Genomic DNA, 22,301 nt, shown 5'->3' on the forward strand with positions numbered 1-22,301 from the left:
TTTTCCGCATCAATTGATAAAATCATGTGATTCTTGTCTTTTGTTTTATTTACTTGATAAATTACATTAATTGTTTTTCTAATGTTGAACCATCCCTGCACACCTGGTATGAATCCCACTTAGTCATGGTGAATTATTTTTTTGATATGTTGTTGAATTCTGTTGGCTAGAATTTTGTTGAGGATTTTTGCATCTAAGTTCATGAGGGATATAGGTCTGTAATTTTCTTTTTTTGTGGTGTCTTTACATGGTTTTGGTATCAAGGATATGGTGGCTTCAGAGAATGAGTTCGGTAGTGTTCATTGTTTTCTATGCTCAAGCAGAGCCTTTTTTAAAAACATAAACTTGGCCCTGTCTTTTCTAACACCAGCTAGTGACTTCCCATTGCCCTTAGGATGCAGTAAATAATTTTCAAAGACCCTCCGTGATCCCTGGTCTCTCCTGTTTCCTCCCAGACCAGTGTGTCCCAGGACGCTCCCAGCCCACACACGGCCCCCAACTGAGCTCCAGGAGCTCATTGCCCTCCACCTCTGCCTCCTGGGGTCCTCTTCACCTGAATCAATCCATCACAGCCTTCAGAGCCCAGTTTAAATGAAACGCCCCCAATCCTGCCCTAAGGCCCTTTTACCCCCATTCTCACCCCATCCCCATCTCCTTTAGCTCTGCTGACATCACCTTCCCTGCTCTTTGCACATGTGAAGGTATTTTCCAAATTATGTGTAACCACTGGCTCCTTGTCTGTCTTCCCCACTGGGCTCTGAGCTCCTTAGAACAGGGGTCTTGTCTCTTGTTCACTGGGAATCTCTGGGCCCGCACAGAGCATGTGCTTTGCAAAGAAGCTAAGTGACTCTGGGAGCTTTTCCTTGGACAGCTGACCTCCTCCACTCTAATGCCCCAGGACAGCCGTCTTCAGAATGAATGAGCTTTTCTTTGGGGAGTCTAGTGGTAGGGGAGCCCTGACATCTTGCAAAAAGGGGGTACACACCTGAGGACAAGCCACTTTGCTGCTTGATTCTTTTCCCTCTCTCTCCATCATGAAGGCACAGTCATGAAGGTTAGCACGTCAGATCCTCTTTGTCAAAACGGGGCAGCGGGGGGCAATCCCCAGAGCACAGAGGACCTGGCAGGGACAGGCAATACTGGAAAAGGCCCCTCCCTGAGAATGACTGAGAGGGATATCTGAAGCCCAGGAGCAGGTGGGCAATGAGCCCTCTAAGTCCCCATCCAGCTAAATCTGTGCTTCTCAGACTCATTCATTATAAATCTTCAAAACAACATTCCGAAGTAATTCAGGCTTACAAAAGTCTGTGCTTCCGTGTGCTGTACCAGTAGGATCCCCAAAGAGTACTGGGGTTGGGCATGTAGGGTTAGGGCTGCTCCAAAGCAGGTCAGTCGAACCATCCAGAACTTGATGGCTCTTTGGAGCCCCGAGAGAGACAAGCGGAGAGCTGGCTGCGCACAGACGTCTGGGAAGGAGCCCCTGGGCAAGCAGGTCAGGCTGACTAAGGCCGAGTGCACCACGGAAGGAAATGCTTCGCAGTCCTACGCCATCTTCGTGACCGTTGGTATGCATGAGTCCATTGTTGCAGCCACTGTATATTTTGAGTGACTTCCAGCCTAGGGGCTCATCTTCCAGCACTATATTGGACAAAACTGTGTTGTGATTCAGAGGGTTTTCATTGCTAATTTTTCAAAATAAGTTGCCAGGCCTTTCTTCCTAGCATTTCTTAATCTGGAGGCTCTGATGAAACCTGTCCACCATGGGCGACCCTGCTGGTATTTGAAACACCAGTGGCATAGCTTCCAGCATCATAGCAACTGCAAGTCACCACAGTATGACAAACTTTAACAGTGATTTAAAAATAACTCCCATTTTAATGAGCACTTGCTACACCAAGTATGCTTTTGAACATTCTGCCTGTAATCCCATTGATTCCTCACAACTCTGAAAGTAAGGATGAACATATGGAGAAACTGAGGCTCAGAGAAAGCAAGCTGCTTGCCCATGGTTTTTGCTCATGGACTCAGAGTAGCCAGGCAGTAGGATCTGAATCCAGATTGACTCTAAAGATTCTTGCTCCTAACCATTAGGCTGTGCACTAAGAGATTCCCTATTCGGATCTGAACGATCAAATCATCCTTGGCCACGTGGAGTCAGTGGGTCCCACCACTGGTCCTACTTTGTGCCTGGACGGTCGAGGTAAGTTGTACTTTTTCTATAACTTGCTTCCCTGGGCTTCTCCTACAGTGATGCCCCTGCACAAAGAAGTTCGATTTATCCTGATCCCTTAACAAGCAGCCAGTTGCTATTGAGTTGAATCTGACTCATGCGGACCTCATATGTGTCAGGGTAGAACTGTGCTCCATAGGGTTCTCAATGGCTGATTTTCTGGAAATAGGTTGCCAGGCCTTTCTTCTGAGGCACCTCTAGGTGGACTTGAACCTCCAACCTTTCATTTAGCAGAAGCTCCCCTGGCTCCCTGCTGAGGCCCAATCCTGAAGGCCTCAGACCCTCACACTTACACCGGGAGGTCTTCTGTAGTGCTGTTTGCGCCATTCCTAAAGCGGGGCTTTGTGCTTGCCTGTGGACCCCCAAGCAGCGTCCATCAGTCATGGCGGGGCTACCGCAAAGAGCTTCGACAAATTATTTGCTGATAACCTGGCAGGAACATCTCGGAGAAGTTCCTCACCGCCCCGGCGCTCCCACTAACAACAAAACTGTGTCAAAACTAAGTCTAATAAAGCAAAAGACGGGGGAATCAAATGAAATGAGATAAGCTCCTACTCAGGGTAGGGCTCCAAGAAACTTCAAATTAGTTCAGTCAGCTCCATCTTGGCTGCTTTGCGATTGATACCCCAGACCAGGGGTTGATCTCCAATGAAGGCACTGGGGACGTGTGAGGGAAATGGAAATTATTATTTGCAAACATTTGGCTGACACTTTGTGCGTGCGGGTGGATGGGGGCTGACAGCTCTGATTTGCCTGCTCGGCTCCTCTCTGCCAAAGAGTGCTCTGTGGAGATTAGAGGGGGCCCCTTTCATGGCAGCCCATCTCCATCTTCGCTGCTCATTAAAACTTTGTGGAGCTGGAGAACTTGGTGGAAGAGAGGAGGCTAGAAGAACCTTCTGAGGGACTTTAGGTGCACATTTGTTGAAAGGTGTTTGAGAAGGGAGCCTTGGGTCTGACAAACTGGATTTTAGTGCGGCTCTCCCTTCACAGCGGGCTGAAATAATTGGTCATCAGTGACTACTAATTCGGTTTAGTAGCCAGAGGCAATTTTTTTCTTCCTGGAAAATCAATGACAGCACGGAGGTCTGTTCAACGTGATTCCGCTCAAGACGGGTCCTTATTTAGCTCTTGATGCTTCTTCCAGCGGAGACAGCTATTTTGTTAAAATAAAATTAAAATCCATCTCTAATATGCCATCGGCCTTCTGCTCCCAGGGGATGGGAGAGGATTTGGCGCTGTCGCTGTTCCCACCAGGGGGGCGGGAGGAGTGGACCGTGGCCTCCCAGATGGGCTGCACCTCCTCCGCTACACATGAAATACAAAACACTGTTGGATCACGAAGGGTCTGGGATTTGGAGAGGTGGAAAAGCTGGTGGGCTGGGCTTCTCTCAGCGGTTCTAAATCAAAACTGAACCCACGAGGGACACCCAGCAGTGATACCACTTAAGGAGACCTGACTTCTTTTTCTCCCCCTGGAGATGTTTCTAAGCATCAGGTGGAGCTTCTGAGTATGTGGACAGCAGCAAGCAATGTGCTTCAGGGTTGGGGGCACCTTCCCTTTTTCTCATCACCTGTAAACTTCATGAATGGTCTTGTCTGACTGTCAAGTGACTTCAACTATTTATTGAGCACTTGTGGTGCAAATGGTTTGTGCTTGACTACTAACTTAAAGGTTGGAGGTTCAAACTTACTCAGTGCTGCCAAGGAAGAGAGGCCTAGTGATCTGTCTGTGAAGATTACAGCCAAGAAAACCCTACCGAGCAGCTCAACTCTGTAACACATGAGATCGCCAGGAGTTGGAATTGACTCGACAGCAAGGGGTTCAGTTTTTTTTTTTTAGGTTTCACTTGTGCCTAAAGTTTGTGCAGCTGTTTTTTCTAACAAGTGATTCTGCCAAACATTGCCCACATAGTACCAGAGTCATCAGTTAAATCTTTTTTTTTTTGCTTCTTTTTAATTGAAACCTTTATTGAGATAATTGTAGATTCACAAAAAGCTTTAAGAAATAATATAGAAAAATCCCATGTACCCTTTACCCAGTTTCTCCCAATGGTAACATCTTGCAAAGCTATAGTGCAATATCACAGGCAGGATATTGACATTGGTACAGTCCATCAATTGTATTCAGATTTCCCCCAGTTTTACTTGACTTGTGTGTGTGTGTGTGTGTATTTCTGTGAAATTTTAGCACATGTATAGGTTTGTGTATCCACCACAACAGTCCAAATATGGAATGGTTCCGTCATTACAACGATCGCTGGGGTTACCCTTTTATGACCACGCCCATCTCCCTCCCACATGGCACCCGTGTACCAGAGACTGCTTCATTTTGTCCTTATAAGAACAGTTATTATGTTATCTCCCATTTTATTGGTAAGGAAATCGGAGTTCAACGAAGTTAAATAATTTGCTCAGGATCAATGTTTAGCAAATACTGCACTACAGTGGTTGCAGATAACAAACTCTAAGCCACATCTGGCCTGAGAGTAGTAAAAAAAAAAAAAAAGAAAGAAACAAAACTCTTAAGTTACCAATATTTTTTAAAAAGTCAGAAGAATTCGTATAAAAATTCATATGTCTAGTTTTTCTTAACAAGACATTAGATTGTCTGGTAACACTGGGTCCTCATTCCTAAGTGTTGACAATTGGCTGGAGCTGCCGCCTTTAGACATGGAATGTGCTCAAGTTTGGAGCAGTCCCCACCACTCCCTACTGCTTTACACAAGGCCAGCATCACCCTTTAACCTGCCAGGCCTCTGTAACGTGTGAATTTGTAACGCCTGCTCAATGCCTCTTAAACAACAACAATACTTCGTTATCACTTTCTCTTCCCAAGAGCTCAAAAAAACTCTTAACTCATTAACTCCAGCCATTTTTTCTGACACAGACAAAGGCAGCTATCAATCCCATTTGTAAATGGAGAAACAGAGGCCCATGGAGATTAACTGCTGTGCTCAAAGTAACTCAACGTAGAAGTGGGAGAGCCAACAAGTTCTAGAGCCTTTGAGCTTGAGTCAGTTTACTACCCTTCCTCGGCTTTCATCTCTGCTCCTTCTGGGTGCACAGTTTTCCTCTCTAAAAATGGGGGGGGAGGGGGAGGGTGGAAGAGGTGGAAGAAGAAAGTAAACTCCCTTAAAGGAGAAAGGGAGTGATGAGGCCTGCCTGAGGGAAGAAGTAGGACCTACTTACCCATTAGGTCCAGGAGGCACAGTGCCTGGGCCCAGAGACATTTTTAGGGGCCAGTAAAAATGTTTTAATTTCTTTTAAAATCAGAAGAAAAATGCAATCCAGCTTAGACTATATTTGTCTTTATGCCAGCACAGTCACAAAATATTATTTAAATGTTTTGTTTTAGGTTAAAGTTTACACAGAAAATTAGATTCCCATGAACAGTTTTTATACAAATTATTCTGTGACATTGGTTACAATTTTCACAATGTGTCAGCATTCTCATTATTTCCATTCTGTTTGTTCTGTTTCCATTGATCTAGCTTCCCTTCCCCTCCTTGCCTTCTCAACATTGCTTTTGGGAAAATGTCAACTGTTTGGTCCATATAGTTGATTGTTTAAGGGAGCACATTACTCATGGGTAATACTGTTTTTTTTATAGGCCAATCTATCACTTGGCTAAGAGGTGACCTGCAGAAATAAATTTCAAAAGAAAACTTCAATTCCAAGTTCAAAGGGTATCTTGGGGTGATAGTCTTGGGAGTTCCTCTAGTCCCTATCGGTCCAGTAGGTCTGGCCTTTTTTAGGAATTTGAATTTTGTTCTACATTTTTCTCCCATTCTATCCAGGACCTTCTATTGTGTCCCTAGTCAGAACTGGTCAGTAGTGGTAGCTGGGCACCATCTAGTTCTTCTGGTCTCAGGTTATAAGAGGCTGTGGTTCACATAAGCTATTAGTCCTGTGAACCTGTTTCTTCTTTGAGTCTTTGGTTTCCTCCTTTCTCTTTTGCTCCAGGCGAGTAGTGACCAATAGTTGTATCTTAGATGGCTGCTCCAAGATTTTAAGACTCTAGACGCTACTCAGCAAACTAGGGTGTTGTTTTTTTTATGGGTCACAAAGGCAAAACTGCCTAGGTCCCACGGAAGCCCTACTGTGGCCTTGGGAGGGACAGTGGCACTCAGATCCAGCTATCCTGGAGCTGGAGAACACAAGCCTTGGCCTGAATCAGAAGTTGCGTTTTAATACTCTCTCTCCTCTACTTCATGGTGTTGAGGCTCGAAATTCTCAAACTTGAGTGTGACTAAGAATCACCCATCGAGTTTTTTCAAAATAGAGGTACCTGGGCCCACCCTCAGACATTCTGACTCGCCAGGTCTGGGAGGGCCCAGTAATCTGCATTTTAACAAGGGTGCTTCTGGCCCTCATGATCCTGGGCACCCTCTGAGGGCTACAGCTCTGAGCCTTTCCAATCTGCCTCCCACCAGCACCTCTGTTTGTCCAGCAGGAAGCTGGGGTGGGCTGGCTGGTCAGCTCGGCCCCAGGGGCAGTGGCAGCCCCCTCACCCGCCCTCTCCACCTTTTTCTTAATTGCTCCCCCTTGGCCTGAGGGCCTGTCTTTTCTAACGAGGCTGGGATGGAGGAAGGGGTGGTAATTGAGGCAAGCAGCCTCTCTGGCTGGCAGGACTCTTACAGCTAATTAGAGAAGAGGACTGCTGGGTTCATGGTTATTTTTTAATTGTTTGTGGATCCAACATAAAAGCTAATGACAGAGGAGGGAGGCTTAGATAGCAGCACATTTCCTGACTTCTAAGAGGTCATTTGCAATTTGTTAACGTTTTTTTCACAAGGGTGAATTCAATTAGCACTTATCGCCCAGGTGCCCAGCAGCAGGCTGGCAGGGCAGGCCCTGAGGTGGGCTGGATTTCCAGAAGCTTCCACCAAATTCAAGTGCCTGTGCTGGAAATTTCAGAGACCTCCCTGCCCATCCCCAACATCCCTCTACCCTGCCCCTGGGCTGCAGTTTAAGCTCCTCTCAACATAACTGAAATGGATATGGCTGAGAAGGAAATATCCTTGAGTCCACTCAGGAATCTACCATGCATCTGGAGAAAAAGATGAGAACAAGATGGGCTATCCCTGCAGGGAGGCAGTGAGGGTGATAGAAAGAGTGGTACACCGGGGTTGGAAGCCTGGGCTTTTGCCAAGTGTGTGTAACTAGGAGGTGGTCCTTCTGCTCTGGGCCTCAGTTTCCCCTTCTCTAAGTTGACCGTGGATGCCCATCCTTGGCCTTCCCAGGAGGACAGAGGGGGAAGCACCTCCACACTGCTACCTGTGGTCAGTGACTCTGGCAAGGTAGGAAAGAGGGAGAAGATGAGAGTGCAGATGGGCCAGGCACGGGGGGAAAAATGGGTGGCGTCTAGGATCAGCTGAGGAGGTCCCCACTTCAGCCCTGCAGTGCCACTTCTATGGAGGTCAACCCCAAGGAACTGTCCCACATGCACAAGGTGTGCGTGGGATGTCCACTGTGGCCTTGGTGTTTCGGGAAAATGAGAAGCAACCGGATGTCCGACAATAGGGAGATGCTCACCTCTGTGGTGGGCTATTCAGACAGTAGACCAGGGCAGCAAGTACAAACTTGTGAAGGAAGAAAGCAAGCTGCCATGCAAAGTGATTTCTAACAGTGTGAAGCCACTCTCCATGATCATATACAGGAAAACCTGTGAAAGCTGGAACCCATGTGGCGGGGGAGGGAACCCGACAGACAAGGAAAACTCAAATATTTTCCACTACAATGAGTGATAGAAAAGTGGTAAGACGGCACCCTGTCAAAGGCAGAAAACTTTCAAGACCTGGAAAAACAAGGCAGTCCTGTTGCGTTCTGAGTCTTGCAGGCTTTACTGTATTACATACAGCATCTATGGAAATCTAACGATACAGCAAAAACGTGGAAAGAGTGTGCATGCCAACCTCAGGCTGGTCTCCAAGGAAGAGAGGGAGGGACATGGGCTAGGAAGGGGTGTAAAGGGGCTTCAAACTGTATTTGTTATGTTTTATTTCTTTAATTATAATGGTAATAATAAAGATCAGGAGCACATGCTGCCAGGCGTTAACATTTGTTAAATCTGAGTGGTAGGTTCATGTGAGTTCGTTATGTAGCTTCTGTACTTTTCTATTTCTTTGAAAAGTTTCCTAATAAACAAAGGGAATGGTAAAAATGTTTGCTGCCGAGAAAAACATTTATACTTGTAATCTTTTGGTTGATTAAAACTTTTGATTGATTACAAACCACTTCGTATATTTTTCACAAAAATATAAGGAGGGAATATGTAACAAGGGGAGCCCTGGTTAAGAGCTCGGCTGCTAACCAAAAGGTTGGCAGTTCGAATCCACCAGGTGCTCCTTGGAAACCTTATGGGGCAGTTCTACCCTGTCCTATAGGGTCACTGGGTTGGAATCAACTCGATAGCAATGGGTTTGGTTTTTTATGTAACAAGATTCCACATATGGTTAATAATAATAAAATAATAGTCCTAAAGATAGTTGTCTCATAACCCCATGATATCTAAAATGGAGAACTTTCTGTCTTTGTGCTAAGATGCTCTGATGATTGTCATGGGTTGAATGGCAGCCTCCATATGTTATGTGCAAGTACTAACGCCGGGAACCCATGAATGGGGCTTTATTTGGATAAAGGAAGGGTCTTTGCAGGTATAATTCAGTGAAGGACTTTGAGATGAGATCATCCTGCGTTACTCGTGCGGGCGCTGAATTCAATGACAAATGTCCTTATAAAAGACAGAAGAGAAGGCACATGTGAAGACTGAGGCAGAAATTGGGGTGACGCAGGCACAAGCCAAGGAACACCAGGAGCCGCCAAAACCTGGAAGAGGTAAGGAAGGATTCGTCTTGATTTCAGACTTGAGGCTTCCAGAACTGTGAGAGAATAAATTTCTGTTGTTTAAGCCACCCAGGTTGTGGTAGTACCTTGCACCAGCCCTGGGAAGCTCAATGAAGACGTCAACACCCCCTAAAGCTGGAGCTCAGTGCCCAACATGAGTCACCCCCAGGAAAGAGTAGTCATCTCCTGTTCTTCGGCATTAGGATATTAGCTGTTCCCAATATTGGGGATGGACTGCAATCAAGCTAGCTATTCTTTCCCATGCAGTCAGTCAACAAGCATTTATTGAGCACCTACTATGTGCCAGGAACCTGCTAGGTACTGGGATACAGCAATGAGCAAAAGCAGACATGACTCTGTCCCACTGAGGGAAATTGGCAGGTCAGCAGGCACTGACCACGCACAGTAGCCTGAAGAATGGAGAGACATCAGTCAGGCAAAGCAGGGGAAGAGCATCCTGGCAGAGGGAAAAGCATGCGTAAGGCCAGAAGCAGGAGAAGATGTGGGGAGGAGAGAGGGGTTCAGAGGGCTGAAGGAGCTTTTTCATGGCAGAGGCCAGAGTCAGGTCACAGAAGCCCCACAAAGCACCCCCATGCCCTCCTCTGTGGCCCTCCTCTGCTTACCCAGGAACAGCACCCACACAGACTCCTGTAGCACTTAGCACACTGCATTGCTCTCTTATCCATTTGTTGCCTGTTTTATTTTGTGTATTTTTGCTTCTCTGAATCCCTAACTCCTGGCATAATGCCCAGAACAGGGTGAGCACTAACTGAGCACATAGCATAGAACAGAGGTAATGAACGTGGGCTATGACCAACTACTTTTTGGCTATGTGATCCTAGACAACTGTCTCTGGACCTCAGTTTTCTCATCTGTAAAATGGGGAAAAGAGTCATTACCTAAAGAGTTGTCATGTGATGATCACTTGAGATGATTACGTGAAGCACCTAGCATAGTACCTGGTCCCATACATCCTATATACCACTGAGTTGATTCCAACTCATAGTGACCCTGTAAGACAGAGTAAAACTGTCCCATAGGGTTTCCAAGGCTGTAGTCTTTGCAGAAGCAGCTGGGGGGGGTCAAACCATTGGCATTTTGGTCAGCAGCTGAGCACTCAAACACTGTGCAACCAGGGCTCCTTGGCCCCATATAGAGGATCAAAAAAAAGGGAAGCCGGTATTATTAATAATAATACAAACAAATGCCACCGTGCTGGGGCAGTCCAGCATGAACGCCTGCCTCCATCTGGTCTCCCAAGGGACTGAGCCAGGTGGCCATGCCTCCAGCTCACCCCTGGCTGAGCCAACTGGTCATAGGTGCCGTAGGCTCATTCTGTGGATAGTCTTGCTTGCCGGCTCCTTCACAGCAGTGGAATGTGGGTGATGTGTCGGGCTTGGAGTATGGCTCTTCCTGAGCACCAAGGAGAGTTGGCTCACAAAACTGCCAGCTCCTCCGTGCCCCATGGAGGCTGCCAGGTCACTGGAGCAGCAGAACCAACCATGCCCAGCAACCCCTTTAATTATGTCGAGGTGCCAGAGGCAGAAGAGACAACACCAGGCACCGAGCCGACCCCTGCAGCTGGCACCCAGCAAGGCTCAATGCGTTGTCCACCAATTCGGGCAAGGCTCAGCTCTGGAAAAATCAAAAGCCCAAGCCAGAGCCTGTGTGATGCAACTGGGGAGGCCCCGAGGGGGAGCGGCTGGCCCGGCCTCGTTAGCGCTGACCTTGGCCCAGAGCTGCTCCTGATGGATGGGGTTCGGGGCTGGATGGGCCCCATGGGAGAGGCGGCCCTATCCATTATGGGCCCATCAGCACCTCTCTGAACCCTCCCGGCTCGGAATGTCATGAGCGTCAGGCCGGGAATAAATCTCTGTCTTGGCCACAGGAGAGCAGAATGGGGGAAAAAAGGCAAAGAATGAAAAATATCTCCTTCCTGACTGGGGCAACAAAGCCAGCTGCGGATGAAGGAGCAAGAAGGGGCTCAGGAGATGGGAGAGGACAGAGCAGAAGCTGCAGGTGCCAAAGAGGAGAGGCTGGGCCCCTGGGATGGGACCAGGAAAGGATGGGCCTCAGGCCACCACCTCCTCCCAGGCACGTCTTCCTGCCTGGGCCGCTTGTAATGAAACTCCCCCGAGATCCAGGTCCATGGAAACAGGCTGGTCCTAAGGTGGAGGAGACCCCTGTCGGACCCAGTTTGAGGTGTTCCAGGTGGGTCCAAGCCCCAGTAGAGGGAGCCCAGCCCGGCAGAGATGCTGGGGCCCGGGTGTTGCCTCCACCTCCCGTAGGAATCCGTTCTGGCTACTAAGTGCGAGGGCCCTGGAGTCAAACTGCCTGGGTTTAAATCCTTATACCTCCACTTTTCAACTGTGACCTCTTGCTGAGTGACATACCCACTCCGTGCCCCATTTCCTAATGGGTAAATAGAGGTGATGACAGAACGTATCACCCAGGGCTGCAGTGAGGATTAATACACTTATTACATGAAAAGTGCTTGGCTGCATTAATAGAGGTAGAAGGTTCAGAACAAGGGAGGTGAACATTCTGCTCTATTCTGCAGCTCAGGCCATATTTGTTGAATCAAGTTCAAGGGCACTTAGCACTTGTCAGTGTTGGATGTTGATTGCTATAGTTGTTGTTCACAGGCACCATCCCACTGCTGAGGACCGCCTCTGTGCCAGGCAGCCTGGTCCATTGTTAATGGAGCTCAGGATGAGAAATAATGTCTTCATCCAGGGCCTTGCTCTGCCTCCTGGAAGCATGCAACACATGGATACAGACAGCGGCTCTGGAATGAAACGTTGCTCAAATCCTAGTGCTACCACTGACTAGCCTTGTGGCCTTGGGCAAGTGACTCTCTGAGCCTCAGATTCCCAATCTACAAAATTGGAATAACAGTCCCTAAGTTTTTCTTTTTTTTTTACTTGGTAGAGTTGTGAGGACCTAATGAGATGATGCATGCAATGCGCACCTGCTGGCTGCATAGCGAGGGCTCCACAGATGTTAGCCATGAGCACTACCCCCTCCCAACACACACACTGATCCTTGCTTTGTTCTCTAAAGCCACTGAAAGCAGAGCACACCCCTTGTCCTCATAACAGGGCTTCAGGTGTTGAGGATGGCTGTTGTGTCCCCTTTGCATCTTTTTCATCCAGCTAAGAAGACTTGGCCTCTTGCTATGTTCTTGATACCTGGTGGTCTCCCTCCTCCCTTCCTACCCACCATCCTCATATCTCCCTACTGGATACTCTCCTGTTTGTGGACCTGCTCCTGAATGTATGAAGTCCCAAATTTTTGAACTGGATGTTACAAGTATGACCTGAGCAGCAGAACAGAACAGGAAGTTCACCTTCCTTCTTCTGGACTTGCTACCTCTATTAATGCTGCCAAGGAAAACATTCAGCCTCTGAGGCTGTATCACCGCACTGCTGATGCATAACATTGGCCGGGGTAGAACACAGCAGAGTCTGTTAAACGACACAATCTCTGGCTTTACCATCTGCTCTCTAGGTCTCAAACGGAACATCTCTTTGCTTTCAACAACTTAGTTTCAAAACCTCAAAGGGCCCTGGATCATATTTCTCCCCAACAATTATTTATTAAGTGCCTACTACAAGCCAGGCACTGTGTTAGACTGTGATGATACAGCAGTGGACAAAACTGACATTGTCCCTGCTCTCTAGGCTCTGAGTGTCCAGTAGAGAAGCAGTGGTAGAAAGCAGAGAAATATTTACAGTTGTGGCCAGTGCTAAAGGGAGCAGGTGATGCAGGAGCCAGGAAGGCTTGGCTTTGCCTGGCAGGGTGTACATTGCAGCCTACCCTTTCAGGGCTGACTCTGGAGGCCTTGCGGTCTTTGAGAGGTCCGCTTGCTCCCTCTTGTGGTCAGCCCAGGATTCAGACCACAAGTAAATCTGGACTTGGCGTCGCCATTTAGAAACTGTCTTGAGTCACCGGGACAGTTGCCTGGGAAGGGACTTAGTATTATTTTATAGGAGTTTTGGTGGGTGATTTGGGTTTTGGCTGTTAGCTCCAGGAGAAACAAAATAATCCAGAGTGATTGATGGGCCCATTGTAAATTTGTAAAATAAATCAGCTTGGCAGAGAGATTCAAAAAAACTGTCAGGCGGCAAACATTTTTTTAACAGCCTGTAAAATTTTCTCCATCCTTCACATCTGTCAGTGTCAGGCTGATGATGCATCTGATGGAGGGGAGAGCAGCAGCCGCAGACACAGGGTGGGCCAGTACCATTTCCTGTTTTCCTCCAGTTTCTTGTTTTTCCTTGGCCTGACGGCTTCCAGCACCAGGGCTGGGGTGGAGGGAAGGTCTAGACTCGACTCATTAGTAGACAAACTAAATATTCTACTGAGGTTGCACATTGCTACTGGCTTTATCTTCTGATTCAAACGTGGTCAGTTGTTCATGCATTCATTCAGCAAACATTTACTGAGGGCCTCATCATCAGAGGCACTGTGGGGGGCACCGGGGATACTGCATGGAGCAAAAGCAGGCCTGGAGCTTCGGGTGTCGTAAGGAAGGTTCTGGATGCCTCATCAAGGAGTTTGAATTTATTGGGAAGTGGGGAGCTACAAAAGGTTAGAACAGGGAAGTGACACATCAAAAGAGAGGCTTGACGGGCTCTTTTGATTTGTTGAGATTAAGTTCTGAACCCTTAAGAAAAATTCAGGTAAGATGACCTCACAACATAAAGAGGTATCCTGTTTCAGGCCCCTCTAGTGCTTTTCTAGTGCAGGAAAAGTCTGAGTAGTGTCTCTACCTGCATTGCCTTCATCCCTGTGTTTGTTAGGAAGGTAGATCAGTGCCACGGCCATCCCATTACAGAGCAGCCACGAACAAACCATTTCATTACTTTGACCCTCTGTCTCCTTTTCTATACCAAAAAAAGCCAAACCCATTGCTGTCAAGTCGATTCCAACTCATAGCGACCCTACAGGACAGAGTAGAACTGCCGCATAGGGTTTCTAAGCAGCGCCTGGTAGATTAGAACTCCCCATCTCTTGGTTAGCAGCTGTTGCTTTTAACCACTACACCACCAGGGTTTCCCCTCTTCTGTAAGATGGGGATATAGAGTTCCAACCTCATACTCACTGAACTGTTGAGAGTTATTTAAGAAGGCAGTGCACAGGAGGTGCTCAGCCCAATGTCTGAAGTGTCATGGTAACAATAAAACAAAGTTGCCATTACTGGTTCAAAGCCAGGGTTTCCTCCCTTCTGTCTGGACCCCATCAGACACTGAGCATGGAGGGGATGGGGAGGAGGCTTTTTGTTCAGTGACTGAGTGACGGGTCCTTCTGCTAGCATACTTGACTTTTGGACGGCACAAGGGGAACGGCTCCCAAGCATGGTGGTGCTGGAGCCCTTGGCACCCAGAACTGGCCAAGGGCAAGAGCTGCTGCCCAGCTCCAGCGCTTGTTCCCTGTCTGCCAGCCCTGACTCAACAAGGCTGGACCAATTAGGAGCAGTAACAATTAAGATGCACCAAGGGCATGTGAACATTTGCAAACACTTATTCAAATGCATAAGTAATTAAGCACTCCTTTAATAGTTTTTTTGTTTTTTTAATAGTTACATTTCTGGCCTCCAGACATAGCTCTTTATGGACCTTGGGTCACAGCGTGCTCTGAGATCTGTGTTACCGCCTTAGAAGCTGGGAATGAGAATTCAAAATTCTCCCCAGACTTGAGTTCTGAGATATGACAGTGAAACTGTTGAGGGAAAGAGGCAGGGTCTCTTTCCAGAGGCCTGATCCCAGGCATGTGATCTCAAAGCTGGCCAGCCAGAACCAAGTACACGTCCAGGCTCCACAGCCCTGCAGCCTCAGGCAGGGTCCTTACCCTCCCTTTCCTGGTCTGTGAAGTGAGCAGAATGTTATTTGCCTCATAGGATTGATACAAGGATTTGCAGTTGCGTTTACAAAATGCCCACCACATTTAAGCTCAATTCACAGCAGCTACTATTAGTGGTGTAGTGGTTAAGAATTCGGCTGCTAACCAAAAGGTCAGGAGTTCAAATTCACCAGCTGCTCCTTCAAAACTCTATGGGGCACTTCTACTTTGCCCTATAGGGTCACTATGAGCCAGACCTGACATGATGGCACCTAACAACAACTGTTAGTGGTGGAACCCTGGTGGCGCAGTGGTTAAGAGCTTGGCTCCTAACCAAAAGGTTGGCAGTTTGAATCTACCCACCCTCCTTGGAAACCCTATGGGACAGTTCTGCCCTGTCCTATAGGGTCACTATGACTTGGACTATGAGTTGGAAAAGATTCAACTGCAAAACCTAACGAGTTTGGTTTTTGGTTTTACTGTTAATGATAAAGGACCCCTAGTGGCACAGTGGTTAAGAGCCCATCTGCTAACCAAAATGTCAGCAGTTCAAATCCACCAGCCACTCCTTGGAAAGCCTATGGAGCAGTTTTACTTTGTCCTATAGGGTCGCTATGAGCCAGAACTGACCAGACATCAATGAGTTTGGTTTTCTTGGTTAGTGGTAAGGAGTCTTGGTGGTGCAGTGGTTAAGTGCTCAGCTACTAACCAACAGATTGGTGGTCCAAATCCACCAGCTGCTCTGTAGGAGAAAGATGTGGCAGTCTGTTTCTGTAAACATCACAGCCTTGGAAGTCCTTATGAGGCAGTTCTGCTCTGTCCTACAGGGTCACTAGGAGTCAGAATTGACTCGACGGCAATGGGATTGGTTGGTTGTTTGGTACTGTTAGAGGTAGGAGTCCCTGGGTGGTGCAAACTGTTAAGCACTTGACTACTAGCGGAAAGGTTTGTGGTTCTAACCTACCCAGAGGCACCTTGGAAGAATGGCCTGGTGATCTGTTTCTGAAAGGTCACAGCCTCGAAAACCCTATAGAATGCAGTTCCACTCTGCAACACATGGGTCGCCGTAGTAGGAATTGTGTCAAGGGCAATAACAACAACAATATCATTAGTGGTAAGAGGACAGAAACAGGCAGCAGTTAGCTGAGCAATAAGATGACCAACTAACTACTCTACACCAGCAGTTGGAAATTCAATGCTTACAGGAACCAGGTAGATTATGAAATCGGGAAGTTTGGACTATATGGGGGCCTTGAAAACAGAAAATTGCAAATTACTTGGATTCTGTCCAAAAGGGGGACTACCTCTCAGCCCCAGACCCCTGGTGCCAGGTGGGAGTACGGACTCAGGGTGCATGGGCATCCTGAGAAGCAGGAAACCCAGGTTTTTATATGAAGTCTTCTGCCTTCTAAATGGGGCAACTCATTCAATTTTATAATTAAAAAAAAAAAAATCCCGTATGGGCCAAACAAATACGTGTGTCGGTTGACTTGGCCATGGCCGTAGACCACGGTCTACAGGGTCCCCGTTTTCCAGATAGTTGCTTAGGTCTCTACTTCCTTTAAGCCGTAGAGGCTTATGGGTTGAAATGTACCTTTACAAGTTAGTGATGACCCATAACAAACTAGTGTGGATTGGGAACTAAATAAGCTAACTGGGAAGGAGGTAATTGAGTAACTCCAAATTCAGGTTTGAATCCCATCTGGTATTGAGAGGCTGGATGGTGGGTGGATGGAAGTGTGTGGAAAAGAGAGAGCGCTGTCCCCTTATAGCCTATTAATTTTGCTTATTGCAAGTTATGTAAAGGGCAAGAGATTTGATGGTCAGGGTGAGGTGGGGAGGGAGGATGGGCAGTAGCTGTGCTTGAGAATTTAACTCAGGTGGTGGGTACAATCCCTCTCTTCTTGTTAGCATCCCTAGCTTAGAGCAAGCTTTTCATGCATTTAGTCTGAGGTGGTACTTTATTTTTAAATTTTATTGTGGTAAAAACAAAAACAAAAAACACATTGCCTCAGAGTGGATTCTGACTCATGGCTCGTGTGTTATAGATTGCCAGCTCTTTCTTCCATGGCACTGCTGGGTGGGTTCAAACTGCCAACCACTCGATTAGTTGCCAAATGAAAACCGTGTGTGCCATCGAGGGATCTTTCTGGTAAGATATTTGTAACCAAAAATTTGCCATTTTAAAATGTATATGTCAGTGGCATTAATTATATTCACCATACTTTGCAATCACCAGGGACTTCATAATTGTGAGGAAATGGCACTTGTTTGTTGGAGTAAACCACCCCAACAACTCTTTGGTAATTGGGTGTAATCAGGTTCGGTTTTTAACATGTTTTTAAAGTAAAGAAAAAAAAATACAATCAAGGCTTGTAAAAGGTGGCTGTTAGAGAATAGGCTTTGGCCCCATAACTTCAAAGTAATAGCCCCATTACAGAAAGGGGCAATTATTTTTTAACGGTTCTTCTGCACTTATGCTGGGAAGTTGAGGGGTTTTCTGGGTAGGTTGGGCATCTCAGTGAAAGCTTTTCCAGCAGCCATTTAACCTCCATTTATGAAGAAATAAAGTGAAATGGATGCTGATTTGGGCCTGCTTTGGGGGACATTTTTGTTTCATAAAAGCTCTTTTGCCTGCAATTTGCGGAGCTGCCCTGTCACATCAGAATGGGCTGCTGTTGATAAAGATAAAGCTTTATGGCCACAATATTTGCTGCTAACAGCAACCTAATGCAGCATTTTCATTTTTGTGCAATTAATGTTAATGTCTGCTACGAAAATTGTCATTAAATACCATTTTAAAATCCATTCAATTTGCATATGCAAAGCCCATTTACCATCACAGAAGATGCAGCCAGCACTTAATCACGTCCTTTCCCTGGAATTGTAGCCACTCGGTTTTATAGCAATTTAAGATTTTATATTGAAAGCTAGATGATAATGGATGGCCTTTCCGAGCCCAGCTGACTTAAGCTGACAATGGAAAAACAAGGCCCCAGGACCAGAAACTGTAGGTGTTCACATTACACCCCAGGACCAAGGAGGCAAAGCAGGGAAGACAGAGCACTGGACAGGGAGCCTGTCAGCCTGGCTCTAGTTCTGATGTGATTAACAACTTGCTGTGTGACCCCAGGAAATTCTCTTCTCCTCTCTGAACTTCTATTTTCTCCTGTTTTAAATAAGGACTTTAAACCAGGTGATACCTAATGTCTGCATATTCTAATATCATATATTAGAATATGCAGACATTAGGGATAGGTTTATATATATATATATATATATATGTATATGTAAAGTCTGGTCTGCTGGCAAGCATACTAGATTAAGAATCTAGGTCAAGCTCTGCTGTGAAGTTGTGTGAACTTGTGGAGGCCAATTAATCTTTCCCTGCCTCAGCTGTCCCTGACATGAAATGGGGATAATAAGCCTGCCTACTTCCTGATGGAGTTTTACTGAAAATAAAATGATATGATGAAGAGACAACAAATCCTGAGAATCACAGAATGCCAGGTTTCTAGGGTAACTCCCTATTTACAGATGAGGTAACATGGGAAGAGTGACATGGAGAGTTGGGGACAAATCTGGGACTAGAACCCCAGGCCGACATCTGGCCCAGAGTTCCTTCCATGACACCATGCTGCTTTTGAGACCCTTGATGACTAGCGTGGACCAGTCTAGTGCGCAGCGTGAACTCTGTTCTACTCTTGCTTCAGGCATTCTGCGAGAATGAGGGCCAGGAGGCCACAAGGGCTGAGGGGCTGCAGAAGAGGAGCCAGAATCAGGCAGAGATAATCAGGGAAGATGCCATGGGGGAACTGACATAGGGAATTATTTCAGAGGTGGGGGAAGGATGACGTACAGATAGTTAGTTAACCCAGCCCAGAAGGGACTTTACAATGTGTCTCTAACATCACAGTCCAGGTTTTAAAGGTTAATGAATAGAAATGCATTTCTGGTGAGAGAGATGCGCATAGTATTTGAGGCTCTGGGAGGTGGGGAATCTTGTCAAAGAGATGCCTCTGAGCTGAATTTTGAAGATTGAGTTGGCTTTACCAGGTAGGTTGGAGAGGGAAATGCGTGGACAAAGTAGGATAGTGTAGCCAAAGAAAGAGTCAGAGGCAAACATGGGACCCTGGCCTGGCCTACCAGTCCGTTTGAAAAACCTTAGTCACAGTGATTGGTTAAGGGATAAACATGTGACCCAAGTAGGATCAAAGAATTTCAAGGCTTTTGTAGTTTCTACACTTTTCTTACTGGCATCAATAATAGATGTAAGAATGGAACTGCTAGTGGCCTTTTTGCCACGTGCGGAAAAAGTTTGTCAGAGAACAGAACACAGCCAAGAGAGCTGAGTAGAGTTTTGATTACATGCAACCACACTCTATTTCTATAGAATGTCCTGGATGCCAGGGCTGGGCCATAGTTACATGTCTATCCCTGAACCAATCGCCATGACTAGAGTTTGTGAAATATACTGATTGGCCAGACCCAGGTTGTCACATGCCTGTCTCTGAAATAATTGCTGAGGCCAGGGCAATCTGATGCCCTGATTGACCAGGCTTGTGTCACCTGCCCATCCTGGAGTCAGGGGTGAAATCAGTCTATGCAATCCATGTGTGCTGACTGTAGAAAATATGTGGAAATATGGGGTTTTATGCTGTCAGTATGGATTACACCTCAACATAAAGAAAACAAAAATCCTCACAACTGGACCAATATGCAATATCATGATAAACAGAAAAAAGATTAAAACTGTCAAGGATTTCATTTTACTTGGATCCACAATCAACGTCCATGGAAGCAGCAGTAAGAAAATCAAAAGACGCGTTGCATTGAGCAAATCTGCTGCAAAGGACCTCTCTGAAGTGTTGAAAAAGCAAAGATGTCACCTTTAAGACTAAGGTGCACCTGACCCAAGCCATGGTATTTTCGATCGCATCATATGCATGTGAAAGCTGGACAATGAATAAGGAAGACCGAAGAAGAATCTACACCTTTGAATTGTGGTGTTGGTGAAGAATATTGAATATACCATGGACTGCCAAAAGAATGAACATATCTGTCTTGGAAGAAGTCCAGCCAGAATGCTCCTTAGAAGCAAAGATGTGAGACTGCGCCTCACATACTTTGGACATCTTGTCAGGAGGGATCAGTCCCTGGAGAAGGGCATCATGCTTGATAAAGTACAGTGTCAGCTGAAAAGAGGAAGACCCTCAACGTGGTGGATTGACACAGTGCCTGCAACAATGGGCTCAAGCATAACAATGATTGTGAGCATGGCTCAGGACTGGGCAGTGTTTCATTCTGTGGTACATAGGGTCGCTATGAGCCAGAACCGAATTGATGGCACCTAACAACAACATGCCCAGAAGGAAAGGGAATGGATGCTGGGCAGGTAAAAACAGCAAATAGCTGTTACAGATATCTGTGTAGGAAGCAACATAATTTGATCTGTGCTTTTGGAAAAAACTTTGGCAGTCATGTGGACGATGACTTGGGAAGGGACCATTCTAGAAGGAAGAAGAGCAATTGACTGGTTACTGCAGAGGTTCAGGCAGGGGAAGACAAGGACACTGAATGAAGAGTATTAAGGCTCCATGACTCCTTTTATGTTGGCAGCCCCAACTCCCTGCCTATGTGTGAACAGTGGATCCTCATTACCGTTAAAGGACTATAAAGTTCACAGCACTTAATATCAGCAAGAATGTGGAGCACCTGGAATGCTCATACAAACTAATATAGTCAAAGGTGATGGTGGGCAGAAGAGTGGTAACTTCTCAGGAGGCACATGGGAACTTTCTGGGGTGTTAAATATATTTTATATCTTTATATGGGTGGTGGTTACATGAACATTTCCATTTGTAAAAGTTCATTAAGCTGAACACTTAAAATCCATGTACTTTATTATGTATAAGTTATACCTCGACAAAAAAAAAAATTAATGTTGGTAGTACTTGGGTCTACACTTGGCATTACTGTTTTAACAATAATAATAGTTAACATTTATTGAGCACTCACTATGTCCCGGTCTCCATGTTAAGGCCTTTATATGTGGCACATCACCAAAACCTCACAGTAACACTACGAAGCAGGTACTGTTATCGTCCCCATTCTACAGATGCAGAAACCGAGGCAAGGATCCCACAGCTAGTTCTGACCAGTCCAGGCTTGAGCCCAGGCTCCAGAGCCTCTCTCGTGGTCTCATTGGCATGGCACTGTGCTGGGGTACCTGGCATGCTTGAACTCCCTCGCCCAGGTCATTAAGTCCCCTGAGGGCAGAGACAGGCCCGTAATCTGGTTCTTAATAAATGTTTGTTGAATGACAAAGTGGGTGGCCTGTGTACACCCCTATAGTGAGTCCCTGCGAGGCAAGGACACAGCTTAGCAGCATGCAGGGTGTGACTGCACAAGTAGACAGGATAGAGAAGTTGCTTCGCTTCCCTGTCATGCTGCGATATCATCCCTTGATTCACTTGGGGCCACTACCTTACCGTGCTGGGATCCCAAAAGTCATGTTTGGTGGTAGAGAGGGCCGCTCCTTCTTCGTGTGCCGGTCTTCCTGGTCGCTGATGCGGATGTCATTGAGCCGGCGGTAGAGGAAATTCTCTCGGGCCGTTGTCAGGCCAGCTTTCACGGCCCCCCGGTTCATCGCAATGTAATTCCGGGTCAGCTCATGGGGGCAGGTGGGCTGCTGCTTGAACACATTCCAGTGTCCAAGGGCTGGGAGCAGGGACAGACAGAAGGACAGCAAGGCAGTCAGTCTGGGAAGTAAGACTCCATGGCATCCGACTGAGAAGAAATGGGGCGAGTGGTGTACACGGGCCTTTTCACCTTCCCCCTTCCCTTCCCGCTAACCGGGAGTCTGCTGCGTGGCTCCAAAAGGGAGCAATCAGGATTCCCAGAGATTCCAGAGGGTGTTTTCGAAACCTACATGGACCTGGGTTCTCTTGGCCCTTGACTTCCTTTGGGCTTTCAAATACCACAGGGTAGATAGTCTTTCCCCGCCCCGCTGAGGACAGGGCTCCTTTGCAATTCCCCTGATATCTCAGACCTGGATCCTGCTTGGTCCTCCCCATGTTAGCCAATCCCTGGGTTTTACTACTATCTGCCCAGACCTGTGGCTTCCACCAGACATGTGCTTGGAGGCAGGCTCCTGGGCCCTTTCTGGGCACGCTGCCAGAAACCAAGAAGCCAGCCTAGGTGGAGAGCTCTGTGAGGAGGAATGAGCCCCCCCACCCAAACCTCGAGCCTTTATGGGCTCTGAAGCAGGCTCTCTCACCTGCGGGGACCCCTCCATCCGTTCCCCGGATGTACAGTCCATAATTAAAGCTAATTCCAGGCAGACTACAGCTTCTTTCCCGGGGCTTGCCAAGTTCAGCCT

General features: G+C 46.9%; 1 protein-coding gene across 1 annotated transcript in view; it reads right to left on the reverse strand.

Annotated features, from left to right (window-relative positions):
• Positions 1-22,301, reverse strand: part of CFAP77 (cilia and flagella associated protein 77) — a 169,251-nt gene that overhangs the window by 76,204 nt on the left and 70,746 nt on the right. Inside the window, exons 2-3 of the mRNA XM_010587547.3 lie at positions 22,200-22,299; positions 21,412-21,640 (exon numbers count right to left, since the gene is read on the reverse strand). Of these exons, the coding sequence (XP_010585849.2) occupies positions 21,412-21,640; positions 22,200-22,299 (329 nt within the window). The remainder of the gene's footprint in view (positions 1-21,411; positions 21,641-22,199; positions 22,300-22,301) is intronic.

The sequence above is a fragment of the Loxodonta africana genome, chromosome 9 (assembly GCF_030014295.1).
Source record: "Loxodonta africana isolate mLoxAfr1 chromosome 9, mLoxAfr1.hap2, whole genome shotgun sequence".
Lineage (NCBI taxonomy): Eukaryota > Metazoa > Chordata > Mammalia > Proboscidea > Elephantidae > Loxodonta > Loxodonta africana.